The following is an 18,366-nucleotide window of genomic DNA, read 5'->3' on the forward strand; positions in this document are numbered from 1 at the left end:
GGGGCTCCTCTCTGCCCGGAGTGCCCTGTGTGCAGCCCTCCCCCCAGGTTTCCTCCTCGCCTTGCGGCTTGGTGTCCTCTGCTCTGTGAGTTCCCTGGGCCTTCCAGGGCAGCCCTTGACTCCCTTCCTCTGAGGGGCTGGGGGTTGGCTTCTCAGACTGGGCGAGGGCCCTTCTGAAAGAGGAGGCCTTCTCAGACACCTAGCCCTTGTCACCCATCTATCCCCTGTCCCCCCCCCACACACACACACCGGGCAGAGGGGAGCCCTGGAGACCACTGCCTGTGTCGTGGGAGGGTACCAGATGCTTTAGTCCCCAAATGGGGGCTTCGTTTTTCTGCCGTTCTCCTCTCTGGAGTAGAGTCCTGGCTGTGAGGCCAGGGACCCAGCCCGAGGGTCTACCTCAGGGCATCTGGGGAAGGGTAGAGGTCCGAGGGCCCGGGCCCAGCAGAGGTGCCCCTGGCCTTGCCTGGGGTGCTCCTGCCCTGGGCATGTTCCCCAAGGCCAGTCTGATGCACACAGTGGGTGCCTTGTGGCACTGTTTATAATAATAATAATAATTTATTATTATTATTATTATTATTATTATTATTATTATTATTTGAGATACTGGGGATGGAACCCAGGGGCATTCTACCTCTGAGCTACCCCCAACCCTATTTTTTATTCTTTATTTTCAAACAGGTTGCAAAAGGCCTCACTAAATAGTAGCTGAAGCTGTCTGCGAACCACCATCCTCCGGTCTCAGCCTCCCAAATGCTGGGATTACAAGTGTGCGCCGCCATGCCCGGCTTGTGAAGTTATTTTGATAGATATGGAGCTGAAGTAGCCAATGGCCTTGGCAGGGACTTTCTGCTCTCGGAATCGAGGTCCCCACACACTCGAGTGGCTCGCCAGGCCCTGCCGGGACTGCTCTTGGCTGCCCCACACTGGCGGCTGTGGGCGTCTCTGGTTCAGGGGCTGCCCCGCCCTGTTCCTTGCAGGTGGGAGTTGGAGCCACCGATTCAAGCCCCCAACTGGGAGCAGAGGCCCTGTGCTTTGGGCAGGTCCACCAGGGGCCGCCTCAGGCTTGCAGGCCCCGCTGCCCGGAGGGTCTCCTTAGCAGTCTCTGAGGCTCGGGGTCCTTCCCCTGGCCCTCCTCAGAGGACCCCTGACAGCCTCTCCAGGTCTGCTCTCCGGAGTCCTCCTGCCTACAAACTTGTCCACTTGGGTGTGGTCGGCCCTTGTCCAGACTGGGGTCTAGCCTGGACCTGGTCGTTGCCGGCGGGTGCAACCCCCGTGCCTGGAGCCCTGGCCGCGCAAGTAGCTGCTCAGTCAGTACCCCAACAAAGGTAGCTGCTCAGTCAGTACCCCAACAAAGGAGGAAAGGAGAGGGCAGAGACAGCCGGGGAGGAAAGGCCAGGCTGGGGCTGCCAGGACCTCGCACGGCTGGCCGTCACGGCGGCCGGCAGGTGGCGGTGCGCCCTCGGCTGCGGGCGGCAGTCCCCTCCTCCCCGCTCCCTCCCTCGCCGGCTCCTTTCTCTGCGCTCCCCGCGCTCCCCGGCGCCCTCCAGCTCTCCGGCCGCGTCTCCGCGCTCGCCAACGCCGCCGCGCCCCTCGGCGACCATGGCGCCCCGGGGGCCCCCGCGCGCCCCGAAGGGCCCCGGCCCCACCGCGCGAGCCCCCGCGCCCCGGGGGCCGCCGTGCCGGCCGCTCCAGCTGCTGCTGCTGCTGCTGGCCGCCTGCGGGGCGGCGGGGCGCCTCCCCGACCCCGGGCGCCGGGGTCCCCCAGCGCAGCTGACCCGCGAGCCCGGCGGCCCTGAGCCCGGGCGGGCGCGCGGCGCGGGGTCCGGCGCCCCCGGCCCGGGTCCCGGTCCCGGTCCGGCCGGGGGTCCCGGCCCGGATGCAGCCCCCGCTGCGGGCCGGGGGCGCCGGGCGCGGGCGGCGCCGGGGGCCGGGGCGGCTTCGCGGGCGCAGGTCTCGCTCATCAGCACGTCGTTCGTGCTCAAGGGGGACGCGACGCACAACCAGGCGATGGTGCACTGGACGGGCGAGAACAGCAGCGTAAGTGACCCCCGCACCCGCACGGGGACTGCCGCGACCTCCCGCTCCCCCACCCCGCGGCGACCCCGGCGGTCCCTGGACGCGGGGGCGCAGGTGACCTCGCGGCACTCCGCTGGCCTCTGGTCACCCGTTACTTGGGGAAAGGTCCCCAGATGCGCGAGCCTCAGCCGCCAGGCGCATTCCCATAGACTCTGGGGCCCTGAGCGCCCGGGAGCCATATCTCGGGTTACTAGAGAGGTCCCCAGAGGCTCCTTACCCAGCCTCGGGCGCCCCAGGGCCTTGAGGACCAGCCTAGGTCTCCGGTCGGGGATGGTCCCCACCTGGAACCAGTCAGCTCAGCGCGGGGACGGGGGTTTCTGGCTCCAGGAGCCTTCCCAGCCTGGTCTACTCCGGACCCCGTGGGCTCCAGGACTTCCCTGGTCAGCTCCGTGGGCGGTTCTGGGACTCCGGACTCTGTGGTTACCACTCTCCCTGGGTTCTCCTAGTGCAGAGCGGGGCTGCCTTGAGGTCCTCTCGGAGTGCACCTGGCTTTGCCTGGACCCGCCTGTGAACCCAGCACTGGCCCCATAGGACTGGTGTGGCCCTCTGCAAACTCCCTCCCCTCCCCCACCTGGGGGGGCTGGTCTCCCCTCCCTCTCTGCCCTCCGCCTTCCAGCTGTGTCCCCACCCTTCAGGATCCAGCCCCATCTTCCCGTGGCGCACCCCAGGGTCATGTGGGCTCCTTCTCCTCTTCTCCTGGGGTCTGCTTTAGCCTTGCTTTTCCTGGTGAGAGGCCCAGGGCTACTCTGGAGTCACCTCTGGCAGGCCTAGGTGCTCTCCTGGTTTGCAAGTTTGGGAGGAGGGGCAGAGTCTTGTATATGGGGAGGGGAGCAGTGCATTCTCAGTCACTGTTGGCTCTGCCTTCCCCCAGTGGGCGAGCCTGCCTCTTCTCCTGGTCCCCAAAGTTCTGAGAAGCATCACAGGCCAGGGTCCCTGTGTGCACTGGGGTGGAGGGCAGGATCTCCTGCCTCCTTAGCAGGAAGGGAACCACTTGACTGGGTGGTTCTCTCCCAGGAGAGGCTAAGCGCGCTGGAGAAGGGGCGGGTGGCAGATGAATCGGTGCATGGGGCAGGGGCCGAGTGGACTGGCTGGCCCAGAGCCCAGTGTCCTGCCTGCCCCTCCTCCGCCAGCCAGGCATCAAGGTTTTTGTTCTTGATTCTGTCATCTCCAGTTAGGTTAGTGATCTGGAGAGCAGAGCCGACTCCAGGTGGGCAGTGGAGAGCCGCTGGGGGATGTCATAAAACGTCGCTGGGGAGAGCCGGGGGCACTCTCCCTGCCAAGCGTCTCGAGCAAGGGGTTGGTCTCCAGATGTGCCCCTGTTTCTGGCCCTTCAGTACGCCCCGTACTGTGAACAAACTGTGTGCCCGTGCCCCAAGCCGCACCTCAGGACGGAGAGACAACTGGCTGTCTTGAACACACGTTCACAGCGAATCTGGGGGCTGTGGAGATGCCTCCGCCGGTTGCCCCCTGATCTGCTGAGCTTGTTGACTCAGCAAGCTTACTCCTGTCTCTTAGTCAGGTATTTATCTATTTAGTGGTACTGGGGAATCACACTCAGGGCGCTCCATCTCTGAACTATATCTCCAGACCTTTTTATTTTGAAGCAGGGTCTTGCTAAGTTGCTGGAGCTGGCCTTGAGTCTGGGGTCTCAGCCTCTCAGGAATGGGGATTACAAGCATGGGCCGCTGTGTGTGGGGGAGGGGGGCCCATTGTCATTTAGCTTCAGGTGCTGATATGGGGCGAGGGTGGGGAATGGAGGAACAGCTGTCCTTAGGAAGGGCAGATACCCAGCCTGACCCCACTCTGAGCTCAGAGTCTAGGCGCAGGGTGGCCTCCTTGGGGAGATCGAGGAGGGTGATTAGCAGCTGGGCTCTGGGGTCCAGAGGAGCCCGGCTGTGCTCCTGGGTGGTGTGGGTGGACTTGTGTCCTGGCTGTAGCAGGTGAGTACTAGGGGAAGGGGTGTAAGTGGGAGACGGAGAGGGGTTGTGTTGCTTCTCTGTAGTGGAGGCCCCAAGTCTTTTAAGGAAGCAAGGGTCCGGGTAAGAGTGGGTAGCAGGCTCCGCCTGGCCCTTAGCACATGGGCAGGAGGCAGGAGGGAGCGTGCCTCATTGCAGCCCTTGAGTGTGGGTATCTGGGGGTCAGGTGAAGGGCTGGCCAGGGAAAGGCTGGACTAGTATTTGGCTCCAGCCCCAACCCGTCTGCTACCCACCTGGCCAGCTGTCTGCTCAGGGCAGTTGGGGAGATGGGGTCCTCTGCAGGCAAGCTGGTCATCTGTGCCGGGGAGCAGGCGATGCTTCCAGTCTTAGCTTGCCCGGGAGAACTCAGAAACCAGGAGGAAGAGGAGGGAGGGCTGCCACCCAGAGCTGCCTCCCAGAAACTTGTCCCTTTAAATCGCATCGTGCTCGGTGCTGCCTGCGTGTAGCTTTGCTTTCTTGGCACCCGAAGCCTCTTAGAAATCCACTTTGCTCCTTCTATTCTCAACTTGCAGCCGCAGGGACAAAGCTTGGAGCCGGCATTTGGCAGCCGGTCTCACCTCCGCTGGAAAGCGTCTTTGAAAGCTACAGCTGGAAGGGAACGAACTTGAGGCTGCTGGCTGCATGGAGTCTTGGAGAATTCCATTTCTGCCGCCTTGCTTGCTGCTCTCTGCGCACGTGGCTAACTTCATCATGTCAGACGTTTTTCAAAATTAAGAAAAGAAAATAATTTGATGAGGGGGCTGGACTCTTTCAATGGCACGTAAGAACATCCCACTGGGAGGGACCGCGGCGCTGAGCTGGCTCGCAGACGGTCCCGTCGCCGCGGCGCTGTGAGCATATGTGGGTTCTTCTTGCAAAGGCTCGATTCTTCCTGCTCCCATGGAGATGTGGAAGGGGACTTGCTTGGAAGTTCAAACACTGCCTCTCTGTCTGACGGTTAGCTGTAGAAACAAATTGTTCTATGTGAAATTAATGTTTCATTGAAACCAACCGGCATCACCTTTTTATGGATCCAGAATGGGCTGTTCGCAGACTCTGGCTCCAGGGCTGGCGTCTCCCGAGCTGCCCTCGGAGGCAACGGTGTTATTTGAAGGTGGATAAATATTACAGCGTGCCGGTCTCTGCCTCTGGGGTCGCGGTTTCGCGTTACCCCGGTGGGATGCGCGGTGCCACAGCCCAGTTGCACTATTTCTGGGAAGCCGTGTGTTGATGAGGCTTATTTTAAGCACGGCCCACCTGGGCTCCTTCCCTCCAGACACGAGAACTTCCGCTTCCTTGGGTCCTTCCACTTGAACCCGGGCCTCCTGCAGCCAGGCCAGTGTTGGCCTCTGTCCCAGCTCCCCAGGCAGGTGAGCGCCACCCTCGCCTCGGCCTGCCCTCCCCCTCCTTATTCCCCAGATCTACCCTGTGCCATGTCTACACATGGAGGTGGGGATGTGAAGGGGGTTGTATGCAGAGGTAATTCAGAGCAGCTTTACCACACTCTCTGCTCCAGGATCGTGACGGACCCTCTCTTTGTGTGTATTTTATTTCCAGGGCTACTAGTCAGAAGAGCTTCTGAAACTGGTTTCTCTGAGTTAGAAGGTGAGGCGAGGCCGCAGGGTCAGTTTCTCCTGTTGAAGTGCTTGTGGCCACTCCTCTAATTGTGTGGGAGTTTGGTCAAGACACCTGCCAGGTGTCCAGCTTTCTGGGACTGCTGCGACACTGCCTCAGGCCCTGGGGCTGGAGGTCTGAGGTGCTGCAGGGCTGTTCCATTTGTGTAAGAACACCAGTTATGGCCCCATTATGATCTCACTTTGATCCCTTTTTTAATTAATTAATTAATTAATTAATTTAGTGGTACTGGGGGTGGAGCCCAGGGGCTTTTCTACCTCTGGGCTATACTCCCAGACCTATTTTATATTCTATTTGGACACAGGGTCTCATTAAGTTGCTGAGAGCCTCGCTACGTAGCTGAGGCTGGCTTCGAACCTGCGTGATCCTCCTGTCTCAGCCTCCCAAGCATGGGGATTACAAGTGTGTGCCACCACACCCGGCTGATCCCTTTTTTAAAAGACCCATCTCAGCTGGGCATGGTGGCACATGCCTGAAATCCCAGTATTTGGGAGGCTGAGACAGGAGGATTTCAGGTTCAAGGCAAAGCCAGCCTCAGCAAGTTAGTGAGGTCCTCCACAGTTCAGTGGGACACTGCTTTAAAATAAAAATTAAGAGGAGGGGGTTAGCTCAGAGGTACCAAAATTCCCTGTCTCCAAATACAGTCCCATTCAGAGGTGCTGGGGGTTAGGATTTTTTTTTTTTTTTTTTTTGAGGAGGGGAGACCTAATTCAGCTCCTAACAGCGGAGAAAGGTCTCATTTAGCTTTGCATCTCTGAGCTTAGCACGCGGAGCTCAGACTGGTCCAGTGGGACAGGAGAGATGGATGTGAACGGCTAGATGTGAGCAGCGGGTACCATCTTCCCCTGATGCCACTGATGGGGAAACCAGGGGGGCTGCCTGTCAGAGGTGGCATCGGGGCCAGTTAGGGGGTGAGTAGGTGGGGTCTACTCCAGCAGGTGGAAGGCAGTCCAGCTTGAGAGGTCTGTGAGGTTGGAGTTTGGAGGTGCATGTGTGTCAGACCGTAGATATGTCGTGCAAGGACGGAAACTAGACAGCAGGGTGTTGGGCCAGCTCCTGAAGGGCCCTGACCGGAGGCTGAAGAGCCAGCGAGGCAGTGTGGGTTCGGAGCCCCCTGGCCTGGGATGGGGTCCTGCCCTGCTCCTGCCTCTTTCCGGCTCTGGGATCCTGAGGATGGAGGAAATCCTTTGGGCCTCCATGGTGGCGTCTTGGGCAGGGAGAGGAAGGCGGAGGCTCCTAGATTGGGTCTGTGGATTAAGATATTCTGTGTCCACTGTATAGATCAGAGCCTGGTGCCCAGCGAGGGCTCAGCACCTGGTACCCGGCGGGTCTGGTTCCCATCAGGCAAGGAAGTCTTGTGGAGGACCAGGCCGGAGGTAGCTCTGGGCTGGGCCAGGCCTGCAGGGTGGTGGGAGGGAAGAGTGGGTCTAGGAAGGCCCCCGGGCGAGGATCCCTGGGCCTTGAGACTCCGGGTCGGCCCCAGCATGCCGAGACCATTTGAGTTCTTAAGTGAAGAGTCTGTCACCAGCACTAGTGCGGACTTGCAGCCTCACGCCCCTGGCTCCTGGCTTCCCAGTGTCTGCTCTGTTCTTCTTGGAGCTGAGCCTGGTGGCTCTTGGGTGTGGGGTTTTACTTTTTTATTTTTATTTTAGAGTACTGGGGATGGAACCCAGGGACATTCTACCTCCGAGCTATACCCCCAGACCTATTTTTTATTCTCTATTTTGAAACAGGGTCTCACTGAGTTGCAAAGGGGCTAAGTAGCTGAGGCTGTCCGCGAACCTCAATCCTCCTGTCTCAGCCTCCCAAGTACTGGGATTACAAGCGTGCACCATCACGCCCAGCTGGGTGGGGGGTTTATATTGAAGTCGCAGGCTATATTTGGAAGTGCAGGCTGGTGTTTGTAGAGGAGACTGGCTTGCAGTCCCGAGCTGTGGCTGGCTGGCCAGTCACCCAGGCACATCCATTGGGGTGTGCAGAAATTCCTGGGGGGCTGGGGACTTAGGTGAGCTTCCAGCTTGGGCCTTGTTTGGTAGCTCTGTGCCAGGCGAGAGCCCTGAGGATGGGCCTATGGGACAGGGTGGCCTGTGGGACGAGGTCCTTCCCTGGAAGTGCTCCATTCCATTCCAAAGGGGCACCAGAGGGCCCCCCCCCCCCCCGTGCCTGCAGCTCCCCTGGAATCATGGGAGGGGAGGGGCCAGCTCACTGCACTTGGTGGAAGGTGGGGTGGGACAGCAGGGTGCCCGGCGGAGGCAGTTGGCTGCAGGGGCCCTTGGAGTGGGGTTGGCAGGGGTCCGAGGGAGGCGAGTCCTCTGGGGTGGGGGCTGCCTTGCGCTTTTTGTGCTTTTATCTAAGTTCAACAGGTGTTTTGCTGGGTTCGGGTCCCTGCCTCTTCTCCCCCATGCTGTCTGCCCTGTGCACGTCCCAAGTGATGACCTGAGGATCCCAAGGGGCCCTGGCCGCACTCACTGGACCGGAAGTGCCCGTCCTGTTGAGCCCTTGCCTGGCCAGGCAGAGTCTGGGAGACTGGCCGGTGGGGGTGGGGCGTGGGCAGGTTCCTGGGCGGGCTGGCGGGGGGGGGGGGAGCTGTGGCTGTGCTCAGCACGGGGAGCGGGGAGCGGGCTGTGCTGTAGACGGCCATGTTGCTCTGGTCTGTGTTCCAGGCCTCTGCAGGGCACCTCAGCGTTGGGTGCAGAGTGAGCCCGTGCACCGTGGGACCCTGGCCAGGCGCTCTGTGCTGCTGCTGGGGGCCCTCCTGCCGACCCGGCGTCCCCTGGCCAGCCTCCCCACAGGTGCCTGTCTCCAGGGGGACCTACAGCTCCTCCATCTTTCTGGCCAGTGTGCCCCCAGTCCTAAGACCCGAGTTTCCCCTACAGAGTGACTTGCGGGCCCATTGGTCTCCACTGCATTTTTTTTTTTTTGCATGTCCATTTGATCATTTATTTATATTTCATTTCTAGAACTGGAACGCAGGGCTGATGCAGAGGAGAGCTCGCGAGGCCCGGGGCTGGCGCTTACAGCCCTCTCCTAAGTAACTGGGGGGGGGCTTAGGCAAAGCGTCCAGCGCAGACGAGCCCAGGCACGGCAGGTGTTCCTCGTGCCCGCTGTTAGCTCCAGGCGAGGACTGGACCCCTCTGAGCCTCTGTTCCTGGTCTGTCAAACGTGGGTAAGGATCTGTGTGTGTCAGGCTGGCACTGGGGCCGGCACCCACGGGTGGGGCCTGGCCGGCGGGATCTCCGAGGTCCTGCTTCACTTGGCGGCTTCCCAAGTCCACCGACGTGGTGTCCTCGGGTGCCTAGCGCGAGCCCCAGCTCTCGGAAGCGGTATGACTCAGTGATATTTAGTGAGCATCTCCCAAGTGCCCACACCGGGGCCAGGGCTACAGAATGAGCCCACGCTCACTGGTCCCCCGTTCTGCTGATGGTAGGGTCAGGACGGAGGCTCTGTCCCAGTGGTCAGTGTCACGTGAGTGCATTGGGAAGCCAGGAAGACTTCCTGGAGGAGGTATCCATCCAAAGGACACGGAGAGGGCATCACAGGCGATGAGACGAGGTGGCAAGCTGGAGACCCGAAGAGGGGCTGGGGAGGCCTAGAGAACTGTGGGCAGAGCAGGGCCGCATCCATCAGGAGGCCCGCCCGAAGGCGTGACGGCAGCCCTGCTATGAAGTTCCTGAACACAGTCCACAAGTCCACGTGTCCGTTAATAAAGGGGCCACTTAATTTGTAGTTACAGAAGGTTCCTAAGAGCATTTTAAAGAGGGGGGGTTTAAGAGTTGCGTGGGGCTCTTAAGAGTTGCCGTTACTCTGTTTTTTGATGGCTTTTCAGTCAGGCTAAGTCTTGGAAGGATGCTGTGAGGAGACAGGGTTGGAGTGATGGTAAAATCCACTGGGTGGAGCCGAAGCCGGGTGTGGTGGTGTGTGCTCTCAATCCCAGTACTTGGGAGGCCGAGGCAGGAGGACCACAGGTTTGAGGGCAGCCTCAGCAAGTAGTGAGACTCTCATCAACCTAGGGAGACCCTGTTTCAAAAGAAAAATAAAATAGGGCTTGGAAGTAGAATGGTTGTAGCTCGGAGGTAGAATGGCTCTGGGTCCGATCCCTGGTACCACAGAAACAACACATAACATAAACAGCCGGACCCTGGCAGGGCCCTGTGCCTATCCTGCCACGCAGGAAGAAACTGGCCAGGGCTGGTGAATTGCCTCATGTTGGGGCCCCTCCTGGTCTTGCCGTTTTCAGGTCCTAGGAAGGAGCTCTCTATAGACTCTTACCAGCCGCTCACTCATCCTTACCCCTCCTAGTCGCCCTGTTTGGACGGGTGCTGTATGGACCAGGAAGGGAGGCGGGTGGGCCCGGAGCCGCGCTGTCATGGGAACCGTGGTTCTGCGCCAGCACCTTCCTTCCTGGAAGCCTGCGTTGCGGGAGCCCAGCTCTGCCCAGCAGTCTCCTCTGGCGTGTCTGCAAGGTGCAGGCTTGCTGTTCCGCAGTCCGCTGACATCTGCTTTTGTCGTGGGAATCCCTTGGGAGCCTGTTCTGGGCCTGCGCTTGGGTCCCGGGGGGAGGGAGCAGTGGGCAGCCAGGCCCTCTGCCCAGGGCACGGTGGCAGTGGGCATGCTCTGGATCACCTCTCCACCTCCACACACACTGCAGGTTCCCACGGGTGCAGACCACCCCTGTCCCGACCGGCTCCGCAGGTTGTGAAATTCAGACTCAGGCCCCGTCTCCCAGGCGCGGCCCGGGGCGGGCAGCCACCAGATCTTTGCAGGAAGCCCCAGGACGTGGGGACCACTTCAGGGCCCACGTGGAGGGCTCGGCCTCTCTCTTCCAATTAAACTTCATTCGTCATTTATTTATTTATTTATTTATTTATTTTTTTTTTGGTGGTACTGGGGTTCCTGGAAGCCCTTCTATCTCCGGGCTACACTCCCAGACCTATTTTTACATTTTTATTTGGAAACAGGGTCTCCTAAGCCAGCGCGCGCGGCTGGCTTCGAACCTGCGCGATCCTCCTGTCTCTGCCTCCCAAGCGCGGGGATGACAAGCGTGCGCCACCAGGCCCGGCATTCATTCGTCATTTAAAAAATGTAATAGTGATACTCAAGTGACAGATCTCGCTGGAAAACTGAAATTTAAAAAAAAAAGTTAAGACTCCAGCGTTCTTTTGAGGTGGGAAAGTTCCTAGTTATTTTACATTTCTGGAGCCTCACTCGCTGTATTTGCACAGAAAATTACAATCATTTAATTAGTTTCTCCTCACACCAGCTCGAAGATCTTAAAATAACAGCACTCTCCTTCCTTAGTAATTTTCTTGCAAAAACAGATAATTCGCGGCAGCGTGGAGCCAGTCTTCACTCGAACCGGCGCATCTCTTGCCCGGCGCCATTTCCTGATGCTCAGAGATAAATTAAGTTCAAATTAAAGTGAGAAAAGAGCCAGGGAGCGCGGGCTGCTTCTATTCAGATCGATTTTAATTCAGAAAGAGTTCTTTATGAGCTTTCTGCACCGCGCATATTTGCGAAGCGTCAGAAGTGGAGATAGCATCTCCCCGGCTCTGCGGAGAGGGGGCCTCGCCAGCCAGGGTCACCTGCGCCCCTCTGCGCCCCTCTGCGCCCGCTGCAGCAGGGCTCTTATGATGTCCCTCATGGTGTACACGGTGCTCCCGGTCACTCATAATGCCACGGATAATCACAGGCCTCCTGCATGTGCCTCACGCACCTCGAACAGGCTCCTCTTTAGTCCCGGAAACTGTCCTAGCGGGTAGCCGCCCTTCCCATGCTAATCGTACAGAAAAGAATAATAAGGCTCCAAGTAACCGGAGGACATGGCCCACTCACTGCTAGAGAGGGCCTGTGACATAAATTAGATTCCTTTGCTCTGGGCTCCCACCCAGCCCTTTTTATCCAGCGCAGGAAATGTTTCTATTCTTTTTTTCTTTATTGTTATTATTGTTTACATTGTGGTAAAATGTAAATAACACAAAGTTGAGCATCACAGCTACTTTCACACGTGTGGTTCTGTGGCATATGTTCTCGTGTCATGGTCTCCACCATCCTCCTTCCACGCTGCCTTCATTCTGTAAGACTGAAGCTCTGTCCCTTTAAGCAGAGCTCCCTTCCACCCCAACCCCAGCCATCTCTACTCTGTGGTCTATCTTCACGCATTTGAAGCTCTAGGGACCTTGTTTTAATGGTCACCTCCAGAGCGGTCCTTTTGGTGACTGGCTTATCTCACTTAGCATCATGTCCTGGAAGTCCATCCATGTTGCAGCACGTAGCAGAGTTTCCTTTTTATGGCTGAATAATATTCCATGCTATGGCTGGACCGACCACATGCTGTTTACCCACTCATCCTTCAGTGGACATGTAGTTCATTGCCACCTTTTGGCTTTTGAGAATACCGTGTCTGTGAACACGCGCACACCATGGTCTGTTGGACTTCCTGGTTTCAGTTCAATTGGGTGTACACCCAGGAGAGGAATTGCTGAATCATACGGCGAGTCTTGGTCCAAGTTTTGGCTTGAGCCTGACACTGAATGGCAGAAGATCTCACTCTGGGGAGTTTTGTGCCTGTGTTGGGCAGTTGTGCGCTGCGGCCCTCAAGGACACCAGCCCCTGGGGCGCTGGAGGGGACAGGTCCAGGGCATTACTGGCCGCTGTGCACCTGGAGGGACACTGCGACGTGACTGTCCTGGGAGTCAGCCTTGCTGTTCTGTTCTGAGAAGCCCTGGGTTCTGCCCCAGGGACCCGAGGCGGGGTCTGCCCCGCGGCCCCCGGAAATCCTCACCTGTGGGCCTGGGAGGGCGACGTCCTCCTCGGGAGCCGCAGTTCGCTTTTCAAGTTCAAGCTCCTCTCTCCTCCTTCCTTGCTTTTAGGCGCTTTTCCCTATCGACTACCTCATTGACCAGTTAAGTAATTCAATTTTCACTCGGTAAAAATGAAGCACTCAATAAAAAACCCTATGTTTTTCTCAATTTATTCCCATCAATAGCGCTTAACCCCATCCAATTTTATTTTCTGATTTACCATTCGATGGTTGAGTGGGGCTCCCGGGTGTTTATTTTGACTCCGGCAATCCGAATGACTCCGTCTGTGACTGCCGGCAGCTGCCGATGCTCGGCCCGGCGTTAGGCACCCAGATGCCCCCGGGACTCACGGTGGATGGGGGGCTTCCCGACTCCACGGGACCACCCCCGCCAGGCTCCAGGGTTGGTACCCTCCCCATATCTGCAGGAGACCATGGGACTCTGTCAGAATGTGGATTTTATAATGAGCACAAAATAAAGCATGTCGACTCACAGGACATTATTCTATTAAGACATTCAAACTTCTCCAATGCCACCTCCCCGGGGCCCGCCGCAGACGTGATAGCCATGGGCTTGAAGCTGTGGTGAGCGTGGAGGATGTTCTCAGGTGGACGACCGTGCTGCCCCAGGATGCTGCGGTCCCCATGGGTGGCGGAGTCCCAGGCGCAGATGAGGCCGCCGTGACCTCTTGCTACCTCACAGCAGAAGCGAGGGCCTCGTTTCAGTCAGAATTGGCCAAAATAAGGAGGTCGTCGTTTCTCCATCCAAGTTCTCGGGCCCTGGAAGAGCCAGACACGTGCAGAAGTAACGGCCATGTGAGTTAGGAAGGGGACAAGAGAGGGAGAGACGGCGTGGAATGACCCGCTCCCCCGGCCCAGCCCGTGCCGTGTCCCTGTCTCTCGGGGCTGCAGCTCCTCCCCAGCCTCCCTAAGGGCGAGGATCCCGGAGGTCTCGGTCCCGTCCCCGTCTGCACTGTGCGTCTGCACTGTGCGTAGTAGATGCTCAGGAAACATCTGGCCACGTGTGCAGTGATGGGTAGGAGGAGACTGTTCAGCCGGAGGCAACATCTGCTGGAGCCAGGGTCCTGACCCTCCCTTCCCGCTGAGGCTCAGGGCAGGACACAGAACAGGGGCCTGCCGTCCTCACACAGCTGGCGAGAGGCAGGGAGGGACGCCCTGGCCAGCTGCGCCCTCCGTGCTAACCTTGGAAGCTCTAGCACTCATTAATCTCCACTGCATGCAGTTAGGGTCATGCTGCCGCCTGTGGAGAAGAGAGCTGTTGGAGAAGTCTGCTTCCCGCCCGCCTGCGGGACCCTTGTCGGAGGGCATGGCGCTCCACAGCTTCTGATCCCGGGCAGCCAGGCTGCAGAGCTGCCCACACCTCCTGCCAGCTGGGCCTCTGCCCTCTGGCCTGAGCAGACCGGCTAGAGCCAGCTCAGTGCTAATCACACACCAGCTCCCAAATTAAGCTGGGACATTTATTTATTTATTTATTTATTTATTTATTTATTTATTTATTTGCAGTACTGGGGACGGAACCCAGGGGCATTCTACCCCTGAGCTACACTCCCAGCCCTATTTTTTTTGTCTTTTTATTTTTGAAACAGGGTCTCACTGAGTTGCAAAGGACCTTGCTAAGTAGCTGAGGCTGTCTGCGAATGGGGATCCTCTGGTCTCTGCCTATAGGAGTGCTGGGATTACAAGCATTTGCCACCGAGCTGGCCGGGACATTTAAATCACATCCTTGTTCCCAGCCTTCCCTCACTTACAAAGAGCAGAGGGAAACAGAAAGCCCAGGGGATGGGTTTACCAGTGGCTGGGACAGGAGCCCTGGAGGAGCCTCCGGAGAGCAGGAGAGCCCAGAGTGCCGTGGAGAGCGGCTTTTGATTGGATTCCTCTCTTCCCACTCCCCCCATCCTCCTCCCACCGGCACCCAGCACTTCCTCTGGGCCCAGTTTCTGATGACTGGGAGCCCTCGTGGAGGGGCCCCCAATGACCTTGGTGCGGCTGGAGACTCACCTTCACTCTGTCTGCAAACCAACCCATCACTTTAAAAGGTTGAAAAGGTGCCGGTCTTGAAGGCTGCGGCCGGGGGATGCTGGCGCCACCTCCCGCACCCTGAGTCCCCTCCGGTGGCCTGCGCCGGGGGCCAGGGTCACTCACCACACACGGCTGCCCCGGAGCCCAGCTGGTGTGCTGGGATGCAGTGCCCACCGGGGCGGGCAGCGTGGCCGGCCGCACCAGAGCTTCCATGCGGAGCGGCCTCCATGGCTCCTCTGGGACGCGGGCTCCTCATCGGAGGGCCAGGAATCAGAACTTGCCCTTTTGTAGAAGAGCATCGCACGTGGCTACACTCTCTCCCCACTTCCTGAGTGGTTTCTGAAGTAAAACAAAGGCACCTCCCCACACATCCAGCTCCGGGTCCGCCCTTAAGGAGCCTTTCTCTTTGACATCTGGATTCCACGAGTTTCCCCGAGATGAGTTATGGTCCTGCGCGCTCCCTCCTCAGATGGTCAGAGTCTCTCCCGGCGGAGCAGAGGCTGGGCGGTGACCAGGAAACGGAAACCGGGGGCTCCTGGGGCTTGTCTAGGCGCAGGACAGGAGTCAGGGCTGGCTCCTCGGGACGATTCCCGCCACGTCCCTTGGCTCTGGGGCGGGCAGCCAGCGGGCACAGGAGGAGCAGAGACGCTGAGTGGACTCAACCTGCGATCCTCTGGTCTTGTCCTCCTGAATGCTGGGATTACAAACGTGTGCCACCACGACCATCCCTTTATATTTCCTTTTTTCAAAACAAGTCTCACTAAGTAGCTGAGGCTGGCCTCAAACCTGCGATCCTCTTGTCTCAGCCTCCCCAGTGCAGGGATTGCAAGTATTCCTGCTCTTGAGGTTGTCCAGGATGCTGTCCTGGTGACCTGTCCTTGGGCTGGTTGCCTCCCTTCTCTGCCCCCCCCCCCCCGTGAAAAGGGGGTGCAGGGTGTCCACCCCGGGAGCGGATCTGCGTGTTACGGGTGGCTATTCCCTGATGTGTGATGTGGCACCTTTTAAAGGACACAGACCGGTCCGTGTGAACTTCCACCAAGCTCCCTGCCAGCAGAGCACTACGGAGCACCCAGGTGTGACAGGCGGGCGCCAGGGCGGGTGCGGGTGAGCGGCTAGGGCTCCTCCTTAATCCCTTAGGCCTTAATCCCTTTTATTCTCTCTTCATCTGGAAGAAAGTGTAATGGAAATTCTCTTTCTGTCCTGAAAGTAGATAATAGATGTTATCTGGTGTCAGATTCTGCATAATTCTATCAAGAATGTCCCCACTCATCTGTGCGCACAAATCCCCTTCCTTGGCCTGAGTTTCTGTGGCTGCGCTGCCCCGGCCCATCCCTGTGGGAGAATTCTTCTCAAGGGGAAGGGAGGGGGGGCAGGGGAAATGGTGTGGAGGTCTTTGCCTCCTTCTGCCTGGCTTCTCCGGCCGGCCCCCTCCCCAGGCAAAAACCCGGAGCCTCTTTGACTGATGGGTCAGATCTTCCTAGCCAGGTTTAAAGTTGCTCAGGGGTGGGTTGCGGGGCCCTATTTCTTGTTTCTTTCCGCGTCTCCTGCAGTGCTGTGCGCAGAGGGCGTGTGCCAAGCAGGCCTCTTGGTGACGCATCACAGAGACCCAACTCCACTGCCGGTGTGGTGGCGCACGCTTGTCGTCCCAGTACTGGGGAGGCTGGGACGGGAGGATCGCAGGTCTGCAGCCAGCCTCAGCTACTTAGTGAGGCCCTCTGCAACTTAGTGAGACCCTGTTTCAAATTAAAGTATAAAAAATAGAACTGGGGGGTAGCTTGGAGGTAGAATGCCCTTGGGTTCCATCCCGGGGGGGGGGGGAGAAATTCAACTAGCTTATATGAAAAAGTGGGATTCATGGGTGCACTGAGCTGGAACATCGAGGGGCTGGCTTCAGGTGTGGCTGGCTCCAGGGGCTCTGCCCTGTGTCTCTGGGCTCCGCCTCCCTGTGTTGACCTCCCTCTCAGCGGCCCTCCCTGGGTGGCTCGTTGAGGCTCAGACTGAGGATTTCTGCTGCCGGCCAGGGCTTCCTGAGAGACGCTGAGAGCGGACACGCCGGCCCACCCCGGACCAGTCCTATGTACCAGAGGCGCAAAAGCGCTGGCGGCCTGGCCCACAGAGCCAGAACCGCGTAGATAGAACTTGGGAGAGGCGTTTGGCTTCCAAATGGCGGTCAAGCCCTGTGGTTGTTTTAGTGTTGGCTGGTGGGTCCCCGGCTCAGCTGGCCCCAGCTAGAGGCTTGTCATATCCACACGGCTCATGCATAAAGCAGGGCACGTGGTTCCATGTTACCTCCTCGGTGGCTGTCCCCCACCCCAGGCCCCTGCCACCTTCTTGGGGTCAGTGTGGCCTGCGGATTTTCTGTGGTGGCATGGCACAGGACGCAGTGCAGGGGAGGTGACTGTTGGGGGCGGGGGCTCAGTGGCCTGGGAGGGAGGACAGCCAGGGAGGTGGCCAGGAGCTGGGGCGGGTGTCTTGAGCTAGAGGACAGCCCTCTCAGCAGGTGCTGTGGATTCCGGCTTGGTGACCCACATCTGTAGTCCCAGAACTTGGGAGGCTGAGACAGGAGGATCGCAGGTTTGAGGACAGCCTTGGCAACTTAGCCAGACCCTCAGCAACTTATGGAGACACTGTTTCAAGTTAATAATAATCGAAAAATAGAGCTGGGGGTGTAGCTCAGGGGTAGCACGCCCCTGGCTTCCTTCCCCATGGCGCTGGGCACAGAGGGTCGTCGGGGAAGCGGGCAGTGGCTGAGTATGGCCACTGTCACCCTGGAGACAGAGGCGCCCTCAGGTCATCTCTGTCACTGTGGACTTGAGGACTTGAGCCCCTTGAACACGTCGCAGCCATTGCAACTCAGAGCAGAGAAGCCCGGCCAGCCGGACTCTGACGGTGGGAGGCAGAGGGCACAGGGCAGGGCCTCAGCCAGTCCGCGTCTTCTCAAGCCTGGAGAGCTGGGGCCACACTCCGCTCTGGGGATGAAGGATGGGCGTGGCTGCCCACTTTCCCTTCACACTCCCACCTGGAGCTGTGAAGCTCCCTCCGGAGGGAGGCTGGTTCCTCTGCCAGACGCCGGCTGGGCGGAGTTGTTTGGGTGGCTCCAGCCTCCAGCCGGGTGTCTAAGTGCGGCTGCCGGTACTTACAGGAATGTGGGAGCGGAGGGTGGAGGTGACGCCCAGATGGGGTGCCTCTGTCTTCCAAGAAGGAAGCTACTCTTCCTACGCCTCTGTGCCAGGGACAGCTGGAGGGCGGGGAGGCTCTCGGTGCAGACTCATTCAGCAAATGCCACGTGGGCACCTACTGCGCACTGGGTGGTCACCAAGGAGTAGTCCTCGAGGGGCTCATGGGCTCCCTGAGGTTGCCATGTCTTGCTGGGGTACCGCCGGTGAGGGGAGGCTCCCCCCTTGCCCAGGGCGCCTGCGGAGAGGCGATGCGGTCAGCGCGGGGAAGATGAGGCCGCGGCGGGCCTGCTTGTCTGGGTGGATCTGAGGATGCCCGTCTCTGTCTTAGGGGCCTTGGTAGTGGGTTTGTTCTATTTGCAAGAACCAGGGAGGCTGGGGTAGGCGTGGTGCCCAGCGCTGCCTCCGTCTGATGACGGGCCTTAGGAAGAAGCGAGGGGTCTTCTTGCCTTGTCTCCGAATGTGAACTCACCACCAGTAGCGAGAGCCCAGCCTAGGGTCGCTCCGCCCCGGCCGAGAGGGCAGGGTCTCCATTTCAGCTTTCATGGCTGTTGTAACAGACCACACACGGGTGGCTTCGGGTGCAGAGTTCTTCTCTCACGGCCCTCAGAAGCCCGATGTCCCAGCCTAGTCGCCCTGGGCTCCAGGAGGTGCTGGCTCCTTCTGGAGACTCCAGGGGAGA

The 18,366-nt window shown here is 59.0% G+C and overlaps 1 protein-coding gene across 1 annotated transcript in view; it reads left to right on the forward strand.

Annotated features, from left to right (window-relative positions):
* Positions 1-1,602: 1,602 nt before the first annotated feature.
* SORCS2 (sortilin related VPS10 domain containing receptor 2) overlaps positions 1,603-18,366 on the forward strand; it is a gene marked incomplete at both ends in the record, with an annotated part of 417,103 nt that continues 400,339 nt past the window's right edge. Inside the window, one exon of the mRNA XM_080697785.1 lies at positions 1,603-2,040. Within this exon, the coding sequence (XP_080553911.1) occupies positions 1,603-2,040 (438 nt within the window). The remainder of the gene's footprint in view (positions 2,041-18,366) is intronic.

This window comes from Muscardinus avellanarius, assembly GCF_963383645.1.
Source record: "Muscardinus avellanarius genome assembly, chromosome: 6".
Classification (NCBI taxonomy): Eukaryota; Metazoa; Chordata; class Mammalia; order Rodentia; family Gliridae; genus Muscardinus; species Muscardinus avellanarius.